The 18,345-nt window shown below is 46.6% G+C and overlaps 5 protein-coding genes across 6 annotated transcripts; 2 read left to right on the forward strand and 3 right to left on the reverse strand.

Moving 5' to 3' along the window:
• Window positions 1-2,930, forward strand: pars2 (prolyl-tRNA synthetase 2, mitochondrial). Of its 2 annotated transcripts, XM_076015953.1 has the most exons (5): window positions 1-134; window positions 280-407; window positions 968-1,306; window positions 1,424-1,669; window positions 1,763-2,930. In XM_076015953.1, the coding sequence occupies exons 3-5, from the start codon at window positions 983-985 to the stop codon at window positions 2,642-2,644; spliced, it is 1,452 nt and encodes a 483-aa protein (XP_075872068.1). In that variant the 5' UTR covers window positions 1-134; window positions 280-407; window positions 968-982; the 3' UTR covers window positions 2,645-2,930. The 2 variants fall into 2 exon arrangements, with proteins under 2 accessions (XP_075872068.1, XP_075872067.1); XM_076015952.1 differs by lacking the exon at window positions 280-407 and having other exon boundaries at window positions 970-1,306.
• A 384-nt stretch (window positions 2,931-3,314) lies between these two features.
• On the forward strand, window positions 3,315-6,380 carry ttc4 (tetratricopeptide repeat domain 4). Its single transcript, XM_076015954.1, has 10 exons — window positions 3,315-3,585; window positions 3,738-3,855; window positions 3,931-4,092; window positions 4,393-4,470; window positions 4,576-4,700; window positions 4,786-4,872; window positions 5,043-5,284; window positions 5,471-5,555; window positions 5,848-5,930; window positions 6,225-6,380. Exons 1-10 carry the CDS (start codon window positions 3,475-3,477, stop codon window positions 6,316-6,318), a joined length of 1,185 nt encoding a protein of 394 aa, XP_075872069.1. The 5' UTR covers window positions 3,315-3,474; the 3' UTR covers window positions 6,319-6,380.
• Window positions 6,381-7,619: 1,239 nt separating this feature from the next.
• LOC142881590 (placenta-specific gene 8 protein-like) lies at window positions 7,620-8,442 on the reverse strand. The gene is made up of 3 exons (XM_076015957.1): window positions 8,316-8,442; window positions 7,903-8,093; window positions 7,620-7,817 (listed from the first exon to the last, which is right to left on the reverse strand). Exons 1-3 carry the CDS (start codon window positions 8,380-8,382, stop codon window positions 7,620-7,622), a joined length of 456 nt encoding a protein of 151 aa, XP_075872072.1. The 5' UTR covers window positions 8,383-8,442.
• A 1,691-nt stretch (window positions 8,443-10,133) lies between these two features.
• Window positions 10,134-12,219, reverse strand: LOC142881585 (cornifelin homolog B-like). Its single transcript, XM_076015951.1, has 4 exons — window positions 12,072-12,219; window positions 11,149-11,260; window positions 10,820-11,007; window positions 10,134-10,685 (listed from the first exon to the last, which is right to left on the reverse strand). Exons 2-4 carry the CDS (start codon window positions 11,213-11,215, stop codon window positions 10,557-10,559), a joined length of 384 nt encoding a protein of 127 aa, XP_075872066.1. The 5' UTR covers window positions 11,216-11,260; window positions 12,072-12,219; the 3' UTR covers window positions 10,134-10,556.
• A 1,326-nt stretch (window positions 12,220-13,545) lies between these two features.
• On the reverse strand, window positions 13,546-18,345 carry ttc22 (tetratricopeptide repeat domain 22). Its single transcript, XM_076015959.1, has 8 exons — window positions 18,021-18,345; window positions 16,941-17,241; window positions 16,565-16,620; window positions 16,073-16,188; window positions 15,866-15,984; window positions 15,176-15,337; window positions 14,657-14,809; window positions 13,546-14,581 (listed from the first exon to the last, which is right to left on the reverse strand). Exons 1-8 carry the CDS (start codon window positions 18,281-18,283, stop codon window positions 14,045-14,047), a joined length of 1,707 nt encoding a protein of 568 aa, XP_075872074.1. The 5' UTR covers window positions 18,284-18,345; the 3' UTR covers window positions 13,546-14,044.

Raw genomic sequence — 18,345 nt, forward strand, 5'->3', positions numbered from 1 at the left:
TGAAGCATACTCTGAGAACGGAGCTTGGCTGCGCTGAAGGGCGGATGTACATTTAATGTCAGCTTTTTAAAACCATGTTGTTTCACACCTGTTTTCCGGGGACCACACGGCGGTAGTCATCTTTCGTTACGAAGGTAAGTTTCTTGTTTAAATGTTATCCACGTTACAGTATAAAAGTTGTTGCGCTAACCTTAGCTAGCGGAATGCTACTATGGCCATGAGTGCAGCGGTTAGTAGCATGACTGATCCAGTAATGACCCAATGGACATGTGTATGCAGTTGCAGACACATGTATGATGTTGGCTCACTCGGACAAAGGGACAGCGACCTCTTAAACAACTGTTTGGAGGAGATAAGGCGTGAATTTGGTGGAAATGCAGCAGAGGACAAGCAAGCAAGCGCAAGGCAGCCCTGTGCGTAATCCCCTTTGTTAAAGCACTGCCATCTAGTGGATTCATTCCCGAATAACCATTGACATTTGCGTCCTGTATTGGTAACGAAAGTAATTCAAAGCATTAAAACGACATTGTCGGGTGTTGCACGCCTTAACATTGCTTGTCTAATATCTGAAGAATCTGAATAACGGTGTTTGAGTGGCGGAAGCACGGAATCACCTTAAGTCAAATGCATTTTTAGTACAAAGTAGATTGTACTTGCATTTCTAGTTTTATTGTCAACAGCTTATAAGTTTGAATTTGAAATTAAAGTGTCTTAAGTGTAGTAAGTGTTTTAGGTAATGTTACAACCCTTGTGTTTGTCCCTCAGATCGTGATTATCCATGACACATAATGTTGGAACTGTGCTGTAATATGGATCATTTCAGCTCAAACGTGTGCAATCTATATTTATTGTTTATGTATGTAGTCCAGAATTCCTGATTATAGTTGGTAAAATGCAGATTACACAAAATAAATGACTGTTGATAACCTAAAACTAAATGTTGACCGTTTCTGTTTTTTCTTGTGTTAGATCGGACTGACCTATGGAGCCAATAATGAATCAGATTTGGCCCAGAGTCTTCCAGCGCTTCCACAGGACCTCAGTCCACTCCAGGAGAAGCCTCTCAGCGTTTGCAGAGCACGTCACAGTGTCTGCGTCCACCAGCTCCAGACCTTTGAGGCCCTCACATCTCGTGTCGCGTCTGTACCAGCCCTCCAACCTTCGTGATGTGGGCCAGGACACCCGGCTTCAGGGGGAGATGACCTGCAAGAGTCAAAGGCTCATGCTGCAAGCCGGCCTCATTTATCCATCTAACCCGGGCTGTTACTACTACCTGCCCACCACCGTCCGCTCCTTGGAGAAACTGGTGAGACTTGTTTTTGTTTTCAAGTTAGCATGGGGGGGAAAAAATTGCTCTCTTTTAAAAAAACAAAACAAAAACAACTTGTATTAAGTTGTTGTGAATAATAACTGCTGTTTCCAGATGAGGGTGATTGACCAGGAGATGCAGGGGATTGGTGGGCAAAAGCTAGACATGCCCAGTTTGTGCTCAGCTGAGCTCTGGAAAGCCAGTGAGCGCTGGGACCTGATGGGAAAAGAGCTGCTGCGGCTGAAGGACCGCCACGGAGGGGACTACTGTCTGGCCCCCACCCACGAGGAGGCAGTGACCACTCTGGTTGCCCACCAGTCCAGTTTGTCCTACCGACAGCTTCCTCTGCTTCTGTATCAGGTAGCCATCACCCCACTGTTGCTTAGGCTGCTTATGTATTGAATGCCATAAGCTTCAGTTCTTATTGAGTAACTTTTTTCTTTTGAAACATAGATCACCCGCAAATTCAGGGACGAACCAAAGCCGAAGTTCGGTCTGCTCCGAGGAAGGGAGTTCTACATGAAGGACATGTACACCTTTGACGTGAGCGAAGAGGCTGCTCACCAGACCTATGAAAGCGTGTGCCATGCGTACGCCAGGCTCTTCGCCCGACTGGGGCTGCCCTGCGTTCAGGTGCAGGCGGATAGCGGAAACATCGGCGGCAAACTGTCCCACGAGTTTCAGCTGCCGGCAGACATCGGCGAGGACAGACTCCTGGTGTGCGGCGACTGCTCCTTCTCTGCCAACGTGGAGACCGTGCCCGCCAACGAAACTGACTGCCCAAAGTGCAAAAGTGGCTCACTGGTGGAGTCAAAGGGCATAGAGGTCGGCCACACCTTTTACCTGGGGAAAAAGTACTCTCAGGTATTCAACGCCATCTTCAGCAATAACCAGAACAAGCCCAGCGTAGCGGAAATGGGCTGCTACGGCCTCGGGGTCACCCGTATTCTGGCCGCAGCCGTTGAGGTGATGTCCACCGAGGAGGCCATCCGCTGGCCAGGCCTTCTCGCCCCCTACCAGGTGTGTGTTGTTCCACCAAAGAAGGGAAGCAAGACGGACAAGGTGGCAGTGTTGGCTGAGGAGCTGCTACACACGCTGGAAGGGGCGTTGCCTCATCTGAGAGGTGAGGTCGTCCTTGACGACCGCACGCAGATGACCATAGGAAAGCGGCTGAAGGACGCCAGCAGACTGGGCTACCCGTACGTTATCGTGGTAGGACAGGGAGCTCAAGAAGAACCACCCCGGTTTGAGGTGATCTGCCAGCAGACAGAAGAGACTTTGTTTCTCAGTAAAGATGGACTGCTTGATCTTCTAGGGAGAGTGGAAACCGCATGAGTATCAACCCAAAATGCATTTTGTAAGACTTGTTGATAAAATGTGAGGGAGGTGGAGGGTGAAGAATCATGGAATGCTTTGTGTATGTTTGTATTTTAAATAATGGAATTTATTTTTGAACTGCCGACTTGTCCTGGGTGTCACCCTGCCTTTGCCCAATGACAGCTGGGATAGGCTCAGGTAGATCCCTGCAACCCTGAGTGCAGGAAGAAGCAGGTATTGAAAATGGATGGATGTATGGATTTTTATTTTTGTTCTGTAAATAAAAGCTATTATTTATACAGTGGCTGATTGGCAAGCAACTCTTAGAATCATCATCATCATCATCATCATCATCATCAAAATAATAAGGTGATTCGGCTCATCAAGGTAATAGTCAGCTGCCAGTGTTTATACGTTTGATCCAAGTACACTAAAATTGGTAGTTCATTGTCTGTTAATTCATATTTGCATCAAAATGACATCAGTTTGATAAATTGGCAGCAACATGACACAACTAACCGTAGATAATATTTAACCAATTAAAACTGAACCACTAAACAGACTGGGCGTAAACTGTACACTTTTATCAAAATTGTATTTGTTTTTATGTTTAAATACTGCGGAAACTCCGTGTGTTCACTGTGGAGTGGCGGAACTGTGATCAGTATTTGTTCGTGTTTCCGCACGGATCTTTTTCCGCGGCGTACCGCAGAAGTGCACGCGTAAACGTCCGGCTCGGCAGCGTCAAACATAAGAGATGCTCGCAAGCTTTTCTTTGTGATCCGTCGAGATATTTGACCCTTGTCAACTTGCACATTTGGTGAAGAAATAAACACAATTAGTTGAAAATGTCGTCGCCGGCGGTTCAACACGACAGCGATGACGACATGGACCTGTTCATGGACAAATTCAAGACGCAGAGATACAAAAATGGCTTCAAGGAAGACACATGGGAAGAGGTAAGAAGCACTAGCTAGTCAGCAACATTTCATTAGTCTGAATTATTTAATTAGTCTGGGTATCTCAATATATCTTTATAGTCGGCGGGACTACATGGTGTTGCATTAACTGATGTGTCAACTGTTTACTATTGTTGGTTCCAAACTTGTAGGACTTTGAAAAAGTACCAATGTTTATGAAATCAATCCCCGAAGACTTTGACCCGGTAGAATACCCAGAACTGGCTTGCATTCAGGCCATTCTCCACGATGAAGACAGAGCCCCAGAAGGTAAGCAGGCACGGGTTTCTTACACTGTGGCCACATCTGTACCATTTGTCACCAATGACTTTGGTTTCTCAACAGTGCAAGCAAAAAGCCTGAAAAATGAAGGCAATGAGTTTTTTAAGGAGAAGAAGTATGAGAAGGCAATACTTTGCTACACTGCGGCTTTAAAGAAGAACTGCGAGGACCAGGAAATCAACATGGTGCTCCTCACCAACCGGGCTGCGGCACAGTTCCACCTGGGTATCCGTTCCTCTTCTTACGTCTGAAATTTATGATTTTTCAAAGTTCTCCATATGTCAGTACTTATAGCGACATACTTTGTGTGTAATAGAGTAATTGTTTAATACAAAGCAGGAAGACGAGGAACCCAAAGGACTCATGGAGTGTTTTGCATGTGTAGTGCTTCATGTCAGTACATAAACCAAGAAAAACTGGAACTCACTCAGCACTGAATGCATCATTAAGAGCAACGGCACTGACTTATGAAAGACTGTCCAGAAGGTTTTTCTGTCTGATTTCATCCTGGTTTGTGTCGTGCAGGTAACATGCGCTCCTCCTTCAATGATGCAACGGCTGCAAAGAAAATCAAACCTGATCATCTGAAAGCCTTGATCAGAGGTCAGTGTCGTGAAGACGTACAGCTTATTCACTCTATCCTCACACAATCTGTATATACATCAAAACAAACGATGACCTTTGGAAATGTTTTGTGTGCCTGCGCAGGAGCGCAGTGTTGTATAGAGGTACGCGCTTTTGCGAGGGCCTTGCAGTGGTGTGACGAGGGCCTCAAGGCGCATCCCACTGACAAGAAGCTCCTGGAGCTGAGAGCAGCCGCAGATAAACACAAGGTACCGTCACTGAGGTTAGGCAGGGAATTGGAGGCTCAAAGTCCATCCAGATGTTGATTCTTGCATCTCGGTTTTGTGCCGTCAGAGAGCAGCGGACAGAGACGCCAGGAAGGCCAAGGCCAAAGAGAAGAAGCTGCTCAATGAGAAGGAAGCGCTTTTAGCTGCTATAAATGTAAGTGTCATGTACATATCTGTCTGTCTGTCTGTCTGTGCACGTTCGTAAATGTATATATATATATATATGTGTGTGTGTGTGTGTCTATATGTTTGTACATGTATATTATACTGTGTGTGTGTGTGTGTTCTTTCCATTCACCTCTTCACTGTCTTGGTCTCCTTCAGGAGCGAGGCATTAAGCTGCTCCAGTCCACCAAGGCTCGTCGGCACGATTCAGACAGCGACGATGAGGACGAGTCCTCCTCTGGAACCATAGCTGAGCTCAGTCTGGACGGCCTCAGCTCCAAGGAGGCCACGGGGGCTCAGGTCTTCCGGGACGAGCAGGGCTCCCTGCACTGGCCCGTCCTCTTCATGTACCCTGAACACCAGCAGAGCGACTTCATCTCTGCTTTCTGTGAGAACACCTGGTAAACTCCTCTGTCATCCTCTTGTCTCTACTTGGACTGTAGTTATTGTTGTAGTTAAAAAGCTGTTGTTTTTATTTAGGCAGCAAACGCTAAAAAGGCTAAAAATGGAATCTGAATGTTTTAGGTTTAAGCATCGCTCGTGAAGAAAGGCTGCAAAATCTCTCCCGTCTCTCTTTTATTGTTTAGTTTTATAGATCACTTGGCCGTTATGTTTGGAGAAGAACTTCCCCCCTGGGACACCGACAGAAAGTATCTCTCACATAATCTGCAGGTTGGTTTATTGCCTTAATAATAACCGCTTCCTTTAATAATTAGGAGAAGCAATTTTTTTCTAAGTCTGTATCATCATCATCAGAGAACCAATCACGATCTGTTTGCTGAAAAAGTTTACACACTACTGCGCTGGCTCTCCAAGCCGGTAATAATGAGAAGTGCAATAAAGAGGAAAACGCTGTTAAAAGTGTTTTTTTTTTTTTTTTAATGCTGAATGGAACAGAAATATCAAATTGATTGGTGTTCCCTTTATGTCAGTTCATCTCACTTGACATTTCCTCACACTGCAGCTGTACTTTGAAGATGAGCAGTCGGAGACGTTGTACCAAGTGAAGCAGGACGTGCCTCTTTTAAAAGTGATGCAGCATCAAAGGTAAACCCATCCTTCTGGCGTCTTTCTTTTCCTTACACAACTGTATTCTACTGTGTAAACATTATGGCCATTCAATCCCTCCTTTGACTTTGTGCATTGCATAGTTAACCAGTGGTCCCTTATGGCCTGAAATTTACTTTAGAACCAAAGTAGAACTTTCCCATTTGGACCTCTATCCATCAACAGTGTGACATCCTGAAAAAAACAAAAAAAACAAACAGGTTCTGCCAGCTGCTTTTGGAATAGTTTGTGAAAATATCCCTGATCCACTCCCCTGACCCGTTGTGTCAACAGGTTTTTCGTCAAGGCAGGCACACCCAGCTTCATCGTGCTGGTGAAGGGCTCCTCTTTCTGCAAGCAGTTTTTAACAGGCAAGAAAGTGAAATGACTTGGAAGCCGCCAGATATCAAATCCTGGACGAGTGGTACACTCAGAACTCTGTCAGAACTCTGTCAGAACTCTGTCAGAACTCTGGCATCACTGAGAAAAACACTCGGCCACCAAGTGCAGGTCACACAGTTTGTCACTGAACAACATGAACAGATGCAACATAAAGGAGCTCTATCAGGTGGGTGTAACCATGGTGAGGGGGGGGGGGAGAAAACTTCTCTATTTTGAAAATTTGAAAGTCAATGGTGAACAATTAATTAATTATTGACGGGCATTATTTCATTTTTCTGAAAGTTTTTGCGCCCAGTTCATGGAAATTTGCCCTTTGTGATGTCACAAAGAGCACAATACCCGTTTTAGGCTAGTGACAACTCCATACACACTCGGCAACTAAACCAGTTTTTGTTTTAATATTATTAGCTCACAAAAGGCTGTCACGACTGTCAGTGCAACTCACCGCCTCGACCCGCCTGTTGTTCTCTTAATTACTCTCAGCAACTGTAATTATGAAGTACTTCCTGTAACTCTGCTCTTCCCTGTAAGTGATGAGGCATCATCTTAGAAACCTGGGCACATAAAGAACATGGAGATTTCCATTCATGTATCCTGGACGATGGATTTTCTTTTGATGTAGAAATCTAAACAACCAGTTTGAAACACCACAGTCTCGCTCTTATTGATTTTTAATGTGACACTATCATGAATCCTGAAATCATCATGAATAACTTACCACTTACAAACTGGAAGCAAAGAAAAAGTTTTCCAAATAAACAAAACCACCTCTCACCTCTCATTTGTTTTCTTCAGTTTTATTCGTGATGCTACCTTTGTTTGTGAGAGAGTTTATGCAACAGCAGAAATCCTCTTCTGCGTCACCAGATATTTTCTAAGCAGACCTTTGTGATAATGTCTGAAAGAAAAGAGGGAGTGGAGCGCAGAGGTGTAAAGTAATGAGGTAGGACTACTTCACGATTGCAAGAGGTTGTCTGTACTTTACTCAAGTGTGATTTATTTTCCTCCTCCCTCCACTTTTACTGCATATTCACAATGAAGTGAATACTTTTACTCAGATATTTACTTTCATGAGCACCATCATTATTCTTTACAATTATAAACACGCTGATGGCCCATTAGCGTCCCCTGCACTATCGCTGCCAATTGGTTTAGTGGAACTGAAGCTCGTCAAAGCAAATCAAGCCTCTCTTTTATTTTATTTTATTTTTTAGTACTAAAACAGGTTTTCTCAGTATTATAAATGGAGAACGACACAATTTTCTGCGATTGATATTTAATCTCAAGCTATAAGAAAGCCACATTGTGCACTGGGTACGCCGGCGCCATGACCACCGGCACGTGCTGCACGGCCGGAGCCGGCTGGATGTTGACCACGTTGATGACCACGGGGGGTCTTCTCAGGTTCTTCAACTCGCGGTGCAGTTGACACCAACCGCACCAGACGCAGAAACAGGAGACGGCGATGTCCTGGCACAGCGAGCCCTGTGCGTGGGGGAGAATTGCTAAACCGTGATTGAAGAGAAGCGAGACCCAGTGCCGGGCTTTGGTTTTCTCCTCGTCGCCGTACCTTGATTTTGTGCTTGTGCCTCACGGAGGCCCGGAGTGACAGGAGCGCGGGCGAGGCGACCATCAGCGGGATCTCCAGGGCTGAGGTCACTGCCAGGCTGCACAGGTCGCACAGCGGCAGGCAGCCGCCCTCCCCGAACTGGGACGAAACGGTGCAGGCGAGACACGGGCAGCACCAAAACCCGTAGCAACCTGGGAAACACGCCAACAGAACGGAAACCAAAGCGGTGAAGGTTGGTCGTGACCGTGGCCTCACCGCAGTAAGGTTGTTGGTTCTATGCCTGAGGCCCCTCCTGTGTGGAGCCTGCGTGTTCTGTCACCCGCTGGGACAGAGTCCAGAAAGCCCTGCGACTCTGAGTGCAGGAGGAAGCAGTGACAGGCAATGGGAGATGAAATGATTGCATTCATTCTTACAAGTGCTGGCGTCTTCAAAGCAGTCGCACAGACTGGTGTGCCACTCTCGCTGTAGTTCCTCATCCATCACTGGCCGGGAAGGACCGAGCTGGAAATGGCTCTGATTCTACCTGTCAGAAAACAAAAAAAACTGTTTCTTAGGGTGGGATATAAAAATACATGCATTTTGACCTATTGGAATGAGATTTCTTTACAAATCCCTTTTGGGAATTGTAATTTGTCTTAGTTGTGCGTATTTATGCAGAGTGCAAGGTATTTCTATCCACGGTTCAATCAGTCAGACTCCCTAAAACCTTTCTCCAAATTGAAGAAACCTAAAGTTTAAGCAGATTTAAATTTAAACATGTTGCATTTCCAGGAAAAAGGCTAAATATCAATGACAAACAAACATGTATGCTGCACCCGACATCAGACGTCAACACTGTGCAACCATCTTTACAAAGTTGGAAAGGGAAACTGAAAGAGACTGACCTTGACTTTGAAAACCTTTTTATTCCCCATGAATTATTTACTTCAAAATATAAATGTTTACTTTCGATGCATCATCAATGGGAAGCCTCTGCTTTCTCCGTTTTAATACTGTTATTAGTTCACATTGGGTGCCCACAGCCGTCTGCTTCCTAATGCTGTTGGTATTGAGTTTGAAAAAGAAAAAGATTCTCCCCAAGTATCATAATGACGCTGTGCACAGTGCGTCCGACCCAGACAAGAGAACCTGATGGTCTTACCTGAGGGTCTCCTGAGGGTCTCCTGGGAGATGCTGCTCTCACTGAAGCGGTGACTGAGTGAGAGGATGTGCTTGGGGATGAGGAGGGACGTCCCCCGTCAGCTCGCAACTCCCACAGCTGTGAAACCTGAATCTATTTAACCAACCACTCCAAATCTTCACGCTAAAAATAGAAGCATTCTTAATTAGCGCCTTCAACCCGTTCAACAACAAAATAAATGCCTCCAGTTCCTCGAGAATCACCTGCAATTGACTGTGCGTGGGATGTAGCGGAAGTGTCTTCTGAACATGGAAACATACAAATATTGACAACTTTGTGTGTTGTTAAAGTGAACCTGCGTCGTGCTAAGCTGCGTCTGTCAGTGTGTCGGGTGTCTACGGGGCGTTTGGTCCAGATGTTAAACTCCCAGAAAGAAAACAGCCTTCACTATCGCTGTTTGTTCTGCATGAGCCTGCTTTTCTTTGTACGCGTGCTGACAGAAGTGCTTTGATATGTTGCATAACAGCACCGGCACAGCCTGCCCATGAGCGGCCGGCGTTGCACCAGAATCCAGGGGGAACACATTTCAGAAGAATGTTTGGATGCTTTCATTGCGAGAGTCGAGCAAAGCTGGAAGTCAGCCAGTCGGTGTGTGACTATGGAGACAATAGAGGGGAGTGATCGTGTTTTTAGTGCTTGATTTTCATTCAAAAAGCACCAAGCGTGTTGTGGTGCAGTGGTCGTCGATACAGGCGATGTAAATTAAAACTCCTCCTTCCAACGTTCTGCCAAGCAACTGACAGTGAGCCCCATTGTGGGCCGTGGTCTCGTAGTTTATGGGTCTCACTGATTTCTTTTCATTTTACCAGATTCTCAAGTTGCAAAGCCATCACACACAGTCGCTCCTTCATTTTCACATGACCAATGGCTGTGCGTGTAGTAGCATCATCAGGCTCCTCCTACCCAAAGCCCGGAACAGCCGTGGCCCCTCCTCTTGTCAGTCTGCTGCAGATGAATGAATTGTGTGTGGAACTGACGAGTTGAGCTGACTGACGAGTGAGGATGATAAAGTATCGCTGATTGAACAGGCAAGAAAAAAAGGGAAACTACAGTTTTTATAATTGATTTATTCATGACTTCACCTTCCTGTGCACCATTCATTGGGTGATTACCGCAATGAATGAAAAAGAAACCCCAACATAAATCGCTGACGGAAAAATCCCTGAGAAAGCCCTCAAGTAACTGTGACACACTGTTGTTGTTTTACAGATACGTGGAAGCAGCAACACAAGCAAAGAAAAGGCCAAGCAAGCTTACACAGCGCCTCTGCTGTTCAGCAAGACTAATTCACAACTTTTACTGTAAATTTGGAATTTTCCCCTTCTTTCTCTTCCATTTCTACCCCCCCCCCCCCATTCCAAACAAAGAGAAAGAAATCTGATTTATCATTGGCATGTCAAATATGATATTGCATCATCCCTGGTGGACTGGAAGTGTCCAGTTTGCAGACGCCGGTCTAGGTAAGATGCTGCGTTCACCGGCCGGGCTGCATGTTGACGACCACGGTGGTGTTTTTCTTGCGGTACTTGAGCTCGCGATGCATCTGGCACCAGGAGCACCACACGCAGAAACAGGAAGTGGTGATGTCCTTGCAGTAGGAGCCCTGTCAAAGAAACAAAAAGAGCTCACTGTCTTATTCTGTGGTGGCGAGCTGTCCCACTCATCTTCAGTTGGACATTTCGGTCTTATTGATTGATTGATTGATTGATTGATTGATTGATTGATTGATTGATTTACCATGATGCCGTATCTATGGCGAATGCCAACCCGAGTGGCCAGGGCCGCCGGAGGCACACAGAGAGGAAGTCCCAATGCGGAGGTTATGGAGGGGCCACATATGTCACAAAGGGGGAGGCATCGGGACTCTCCCACTCCTGCACTGACCGTGCAGGCCAGACACGGGCAGCACCAGAACCCGTAGCAGCCTGGAAAAGAAAGCAGACCATGGAAATAGAATGAGGCGATTGCAATTTAGCCGTGGGAGGAACCGAGACTATTTGGTGTTTGGTATTAACAGTGAGATGAATGAATGCAATAGAACTTGTATGTGTGGCGTGGACTCTCACAAGACTGTGTGTCGTCACAGCACGAGAAGAGGCTGGAGTTCCAGTTTGTCAAGGGGTTCACGGCCATTGTCTCGGCAACGTCTTCACGAACAGAGGAGCACGAAGCTGTGACCTGCAAAGGAATCAGTAAAACTGGTTAAAATCCATGGGATTTTTAAACTTTTACACTCATCTTTAAGACCTTATCATCTTTGTGTCCTGACCAGCAACTATTTCATATGAGAGACACAAAACTTGACATCAGCTTCTTTCTTTCTTTCTTTCTTTCTGACAGTAAAACCAAACTTGCTGCTTACTTTGTAAATGAAGATCTGTTCCTCTTTAAATTTTGTAAAACATAATGAGCCCATTATCTGTTGGTAAACCTACTGATTACAGGTCGGCCGCTCTTCCCCTGCAGACGCCCAGTCGTGGAAAAAAATCTCTGGCTGCATTCTTGTCATTACTCGTGAGTGAAACTTCAGATTCTCTCTGCTTTTGTCAAACTTTCTGTGTCATTAATGCTCAACGGTGTGTTATTTAGATTGAACATCGTAGCTGTTGGCTTCCCGTCTGTAAAAAATACATTTGCAACTGCTGATGCAATGAACACAGAACATCCTGAATAGCGTTTGACTTTCAAGTCATATCACTACAGCTACTCGTCATTTCAAATTACAATCTTCTTTTAACTTTTAAAAACTGAAAAAGCAACTTTTCAAATCATAAATAAGTGAAAACGAACAGGAAGCAACTTGAGACACTTGTCATTTTCTTTGGCAGCCAAAATGAAGCCGGCAACACGGCAGCGTCAGCATCATTGATGACTTATAAAAACTAAAAACATAAAAACATAATCAATAAAACATCTCCTCCCCCCCCTTCGACTCTCCTGGGGAAGTTTTAATTTGATTTTTACACAGAAGCAAAGCCCGAGGTCTTACCTGCTTCAGCTGGTGTCTCCTCGCAGGACAAGAGAGAATTCTGCCTGGTCTATATTAGGAGTGGCTCCTGATGCATGGTGTGTTTGGGCTTCAGCAATGTTGTTGAACCTGAACAGGTTAAAGGTTTGGCTGGCTCACGTTCCTGATGGATGAAACTTAGAGCGAGTTTACTCTCACAGGGGACGCAACAAAAAAATGATTGCAGGTCGCAAAACGCGGGGGTAATTCTCCAGAAAATCTTTAAAGCACTAAGAAGAGAAAGAGGGAGTGGGGGGGGGGCAGTGCAAGGGAATAATGAGAAGTTATTCCTTGATCTGCCGAAACCTGCGTCTGAGATCGTTCTGTCTCTTTGGATGATGCTAAGGTAGTGGGATGACACACCCGTGGCCTGACTGGTCTGATCAGACATCCTTCGCTCAAGTCTTTGTCACAGCGGCAGCTCTCTGTTTATCTCACTCCACCTGCACAGTCCCTGGCTGCAGTGACAGCGGCACATCTTTCATTCCTCCGGGGAAACGCTTCATTGTTCCTCATAGTCGCTGCAGCATGTGGAATGCACAAACTAAACAGTCTCTGCAGGTGTGTCCCTGACTGCTTGTACAGCAGAAACAACAGCATGAGGGACAGCGGCACAGTGTTCACCTCATGTCTACCGTCCAAGTCCTCATTTGAGCTGGTAATGGTAGACTTTATTTTCTTCATTTTCTTTTTACTTATTCCTCTTCTGAGAGACTGCACAGGCTGTCCCCCCCTTTGCTGTCCACTTTACCACTATCATGCTGTTGCTAATGCTAATGCTAATGCCGACACGTCCACACTGTGGGACGAATAAAGAAATATCTTATCTTATCTGGTCTTAAATTGGCCTCCAACCTGGACTTTTAAATAAAGAAATAAACACTTAAGCTAATACCCAACAGGAGACATGTTTTTACCTTTAGCTAACTATTAGTTAGCATTCAAACGAGCATATCAACTCTTTATTAGTCACTACTAAATACTCATTAATCCTAACCCTAACAGGAAACCCAGTCATATTCCACAGTCCTCACCCAACCCCAGCTTAATAGTTGGTTAATGGGTGAAGTATTGCGTTATCTAAAGTGTCACCATAAAAAATGCAAAAACATGCAAACCTCACAACACATTATCGGACATTAAAACAACGCAAGTATAACCAGTTGCTTGTGACTTTGCACAAATATGTCTGGTCTGATTCAACTGAAGGACTGGACACCAGAACAAGACATGAAATTAACTGCTTGAAGTGAATGTCCTGCCAACACTGCCAAAAGCCAGTTACTTTGAAAGGAAAATGTTTTTGTTTTTTTGCAAATATTTGACAACACAAATCTGGATTTATTTTTTTCATACAGTTGACTGCATAAGCAAGTGATTATTCAGACATATTAAATGCTTCATAATGTTTTGTAGGTCTTGAGGAACAGACTTCAATTAATAGGCAACGCTGCAATTTAAAGGACCACGTAGGGAGTTTTATTAGCATGCAGCGGTAATAATGCAGACTGAAAACAAATGAAGATGGTGCAATGTAACCTGTTATCTATTTTAAATATAAATATAGTTATTTATTGAAGAAGGAAACCACCCCTGTCCTTCACACATTCAGACGTACATTCGGTTAAATATTAGCAAACACTGCTCAAGTCTTTGACTTGTATTTTCCTCACAGCAAACCCAGACATGTGATTCATCCCAAGGTGTGATGTGAGGTGTGAGGAGGACGTTCATCTTGAAGTACTATTTAATTAAATACAACCGACCCAAAAGTGTTGCTTTGCTATTCACAGCTGCTCCAGGCAGCCACCACTCATACAGACACTGTCGTGGAGCGAAGTGAACTTCCTAACAACCGTCTTCATCTTGGACCAGGACGAGCCCTTCCTGTTCTTTCAGCTCAGTGCTCCTCCTCCGCCTGGAGCCGTGAAACACTGTCCACACCTCTGCCGGCCTCAGGTGTAGGAGAAGGATCTGGCCAGGGTTGGTTTCTTCTTGAGCAGCTGCTGCGGCACCACCGTGTCCAGCAGCCTCCTCACCAGCTCCAGTCTCCCCATCTGGATCAGAGCCCTGGACAACTCGGTCACTTCCGGGGTGTGAGTCCGGTACAGGCACCTCAGCTCCGCCTTCACCGCGTCCGCCGGGTACCTGTCCTCCGCCCGCTGCACCCAGCGCTCCATCTGGGAGACGGCCGAGCCGGGGTCGGGGCCTCGCACGAACAGAGCCAGGAGCGCCTGCAGGAGGCAGCGCAGGGCCGCGGCGTGCGTGGCGCCCGGCCTCTCCAGCTCCACGGCCCGCTTGAAGCAGTCGGCGGCGTTCTGCTCCTCCCCTTTCATCAGGAGGCAGCGCCCGCGCAGCAGGTGCAGGTCCGGCAGGCTGTCGGCCAGCTGGAACTGCAGCGCGTGGGACAGGCTGACCAGCGCGCTGTTCACCGACGCCTCGTCCACCAGCAGACTCTCCTGCAGCGCGTCCACGCCCGTGTAGTAGTGCAGCTTTGGGGAAAAGACGGCCCTGAGGATCTCTGTCCTTCATGGTTGATAGCATTGACAGTGTTTTCTCTTCTTTACCTGGGCCATCTCCAGGTGAGTCCGCAGGCACGGCCGCACTGCCAGGACCTTGTCCAAGTCTTTCCTGGCCTCAGTCAGTTGCTGCCTGTCCGGCACGCCTCCCTGGTCCAGTTTAGCCTTTTCCAGGTCCCTGACGTAGAGCATGGTGTTGATCTGTGGAGGAGATCTCGCGTCAGAGCATTGCAGTGTTACTCCCAGTGGGGGGGGTCTGCCATCCTACTTATTACTACTCAATACCAATGTAGATTTGCTGCACACGTAGGAGGCCTATGATAACCTTAGAGTGATCTGAAAGACATGTTCGTGACCACTAGTGACTCAAATGTATAATATCATTTTGAGATTAGAGACCCCCCCTAAATGTTGCTTCCAGGCTTTTAGGGGGTCTCATAGGCTCATCAGTATTTCGCACACTGGTTACTACCGTGTACATTTTTGCACAGATAAACTGGAAGATCCCACATTATAGCAATTTTCAGATTAAAAAAAAAAAAAAGGAATTGCGAGTGTCCTCAGCACCTTGGCCCGAGTGCAGTAGGCCTGCCAGTTGAGCTCCGGGTCTGGAAGGACATTTAGGGCCATGTTGCAGATCCCGGTGGCCATGTCGTGTTTGCCCAACAGAAAGAAGAGCTTGGCCAGGAGGTTCAGGGTGAACGCATCGTCACTGGCCAGGTTAATAGCCTGAGAAACACAGACATTTATGGTAAAAAAAAAAACTGAGGTGATTTTTTTTTCAGGCTAAAGTACAGAAACAGATCAGAGGAGACCTGTCAACATGTTGAATTCAGAGGAGACGCTGCAAGACCAAGCAAACCCGGCTCTCAAAGGCTGGAAGGACGCCTTTTATTTTGTGTAGGGGGGTGAAGGATTGCCTGTTTTCATGAGATAAGCCGACTTCCTGGAATAAAGTGGGGAGGAAGAGCTGGAAACCTGGCTTGTAATGTGAAAAGTTGCTTAAATAAACAGGACAGATCTGGTTTGAAAACTGGTGTGTGTTTGTGTTTTGGAAGCGGTGGAAACATTTTTGTGGCAGATCTGATGGTGTTTGTCCGGATGTTGGTAAGTAATAAAGATCAGCTGAAGGTTTGACTGAGAGTCTTTATCTACCCTCATACGGTGCCTTATGTAAGTGACATGCTTCCAAAGGCAGCGAGTTGAAAAGTCTCTGCTTGTCTTCAGTCCAAGAGTTAAATGTGTTCATTGACTCACAGTTCCGTAGCAGGACAGCGGGTCGGAGGCCGAGAAGCCACAGTCGTGTATGGACATGGGCACCGTGTCGAACTCATCCTTCCTCTCCAGCAAGATGCCGATGTAGCACCAGGCCAGAGCTGCAGGTAAACAACAATCCCAAACTGAACTCAAAGCGCTGAATCAGAAACCTGTGAATTACCGACGTCCTGTGAATCACGCGTTCACCTTTGTTCCGCTCTTTCTCCGACTCCAGTGATTCTTTCAGAAGCTTCAGACCCTTGTTGTAGTGAGACAGCCTGGAGTATTCAGAGTCCTCTTTGGTCTTCACTATTTCATCCAGCCTGGAAGGAAAGAAAATCAACTGTTGAGCACGAATCAATGCCGGCACATCGTTAATACTTTAAAGTGTAACATTTAAAAGGTCTACTGGCAGAAGTGAATATGAATGAAATCTGATGCATGCTTTTACTTAAAAATAAGCAACCTATGTAGGTGAGTTCCTCCTTCATTATTCATATCTATAATCACATAAAGAGCCAAGATCACTTCTCAGGAGCTGGTCGGGTCGTGCCGGGTTCTATCGATGGATTGCAACCCAGAACGTGGAACTGCTCGGGGTTCGGTGAAGACGTGGCATCCACGTTGTTTGCGCTCAGCTTTCCTTCCAATAGAGGTCGCTAAAGCGTACACACTGGGCCGTTAACATCGGTCGCATACCTGATATAGATTGTTGCCATTTTGAAATACCAGCTTCGTTTCTCCTCCGTGGGTATCTGGGTTGGAAAGAAGAAGAAGAACATCTGCTCTTATTCTGAGTCTGAGTAACGCTGTTGTTTGTTTGTGTTTATTCTGTTTGATAAGGAAATTGGAACAACACACAGACAATTGCTCTGGCAGACCAGCTGTGTATCGTGAGTGTGTGTTGCTGGAACGTTGACGTGAGCCAGGTCCTTCTGGCTCACCTTTGGCTCACCAAGTGAGCTACAAAAGAGGTGCACACCTTGAATAAACTGTCCAGTTATGAGTCACACTCTACACTCTCTCTCTCTCTCTCTCTCTCACACACAGCCTGTTTTGTGTCTCTCTGTCTCACCAGCTGACCGCCGTAGTCCAGGGCTCTGTTGTAGAGGCTCAGCGCCGCCGTCAGCCTCTCCCTCAGGTCGTCCTGGCTGTCCAGCTCCACGTCGTACGGATAAACGTAGGCCTGCTCGGCCAGGCAGCGAGCGGCCAGCAGCCTGGCCTCCTCCTGGGAGGCTTCCCCACCGTCTAAGCCCATCAGCTGGGACACTTTCTCCACACACTCAGCCGTGTCCAGCTCCCTCCCCAGCTTGTCGTACACGTAGCCCAGGTTGGCCCAGGCGTTCAGGTTACCAGGGTCTTCCTTACAGATGCTCCTGAGAGGCCAGGGGTCACACAGGGGTCACATAAACAGTGGGCAGTTTACAGTGTTCCAGAAACATTCCGTGATTTGCGTTACGTTGTGAATGAAATGTGTAACACGAAGAAGCCTGTTAACGGATTCCCCAAAAAACTGTCGACATGTTTTTGGTCACACGGGAACAACCTGGCTGCTTTGGCTGCTTTGGGCCACATAGTTTGGGCAGAAAAATTAAACCTGACAAATTTTCAATTTGGAAAAAATATACATTTGCAAAATATAGAGATGCTGAGGCAGGCTGACCTTGTTGTTATGTACAAAAAAAGCCTGCTGTTCTTTGGGTTCTGACCAAAATCCCTCTGTTCATTCAAATTGAGACTGAGATTAAACTGATATCACAAAGTGTAGACTTCCTTTCCTTTGTTTAAAATGTGTGCAGTTAAAACACACACAGGTAGGCCATGCAATCAGAAAGTCAGATTGCGAAACGCAGTGCAACGTGAAAGTGTAACTACGTTGTAATGAAGACGAGGCCGCGTGTGCGACAGGATACCAGGACCATCCTGCTGGAGCAGACATCATGGCGGCATGAGACCGCATCGTCCACAGTGTGAGTGAATGGAGAGTCTTGATCTGGCCAATGATTTACCGCAATCCGCCTTTCCCTTCTCTGTCTGCATCGTGTACTTCTAACATCGGCACATCCATATTGCCGTATCTGGTCTAGCGAAAGCCCGTACCCGCCCACTTTTCTTGAAAAAAAGAGAAACATCGGTCCAAGCGGACGTGATTAACCTGAACGCTTCCTCCGCTGCGTCCAGCTGGTCCAGGTGGAAAGCCAGCAGGCCCAGCAGATTCCGCACGGCGTACTGCAGGTAGCCGTCCTCGGCCTCCAGCTCCCCTCGCAGGCTCTCCTGCTTCAGGTGAGTGTCCCGCACCCTCAGCTTCACCGGCCCGGCCGGGTCACAGTTCAGGTTCAGCTCCAGGTGGAAGTGGCCGGGAATGTAGTCCATGTCCTCCAAGAGAAACTCTATGTCCTCCTCCATGTCTCCCTCCATGTGTCCCTCTTCCACCCGCCCACCTAGAACTGGACGCTGCGACCAAAAGGAATGTGGCTACT

The sequence above is a fragment of the Nelusetta ayraudi genome, unplaced genomic scaffold (genome assembly GCF_046127955.1).
Source record: "Nelusetta ayraudi isolate G7.1 ecotype Tasmania unplaced genomic scaffold, CSIRO-AGI_Nayr_v1 ptg000204l, whole genome shotgun sequence".
NCBI lineage: Eukaryota > Metazoa > Chordata > Actinopteri > Tetraodontiformes > Monacanthidae > Nelusetta > Nelusetta ayraudi.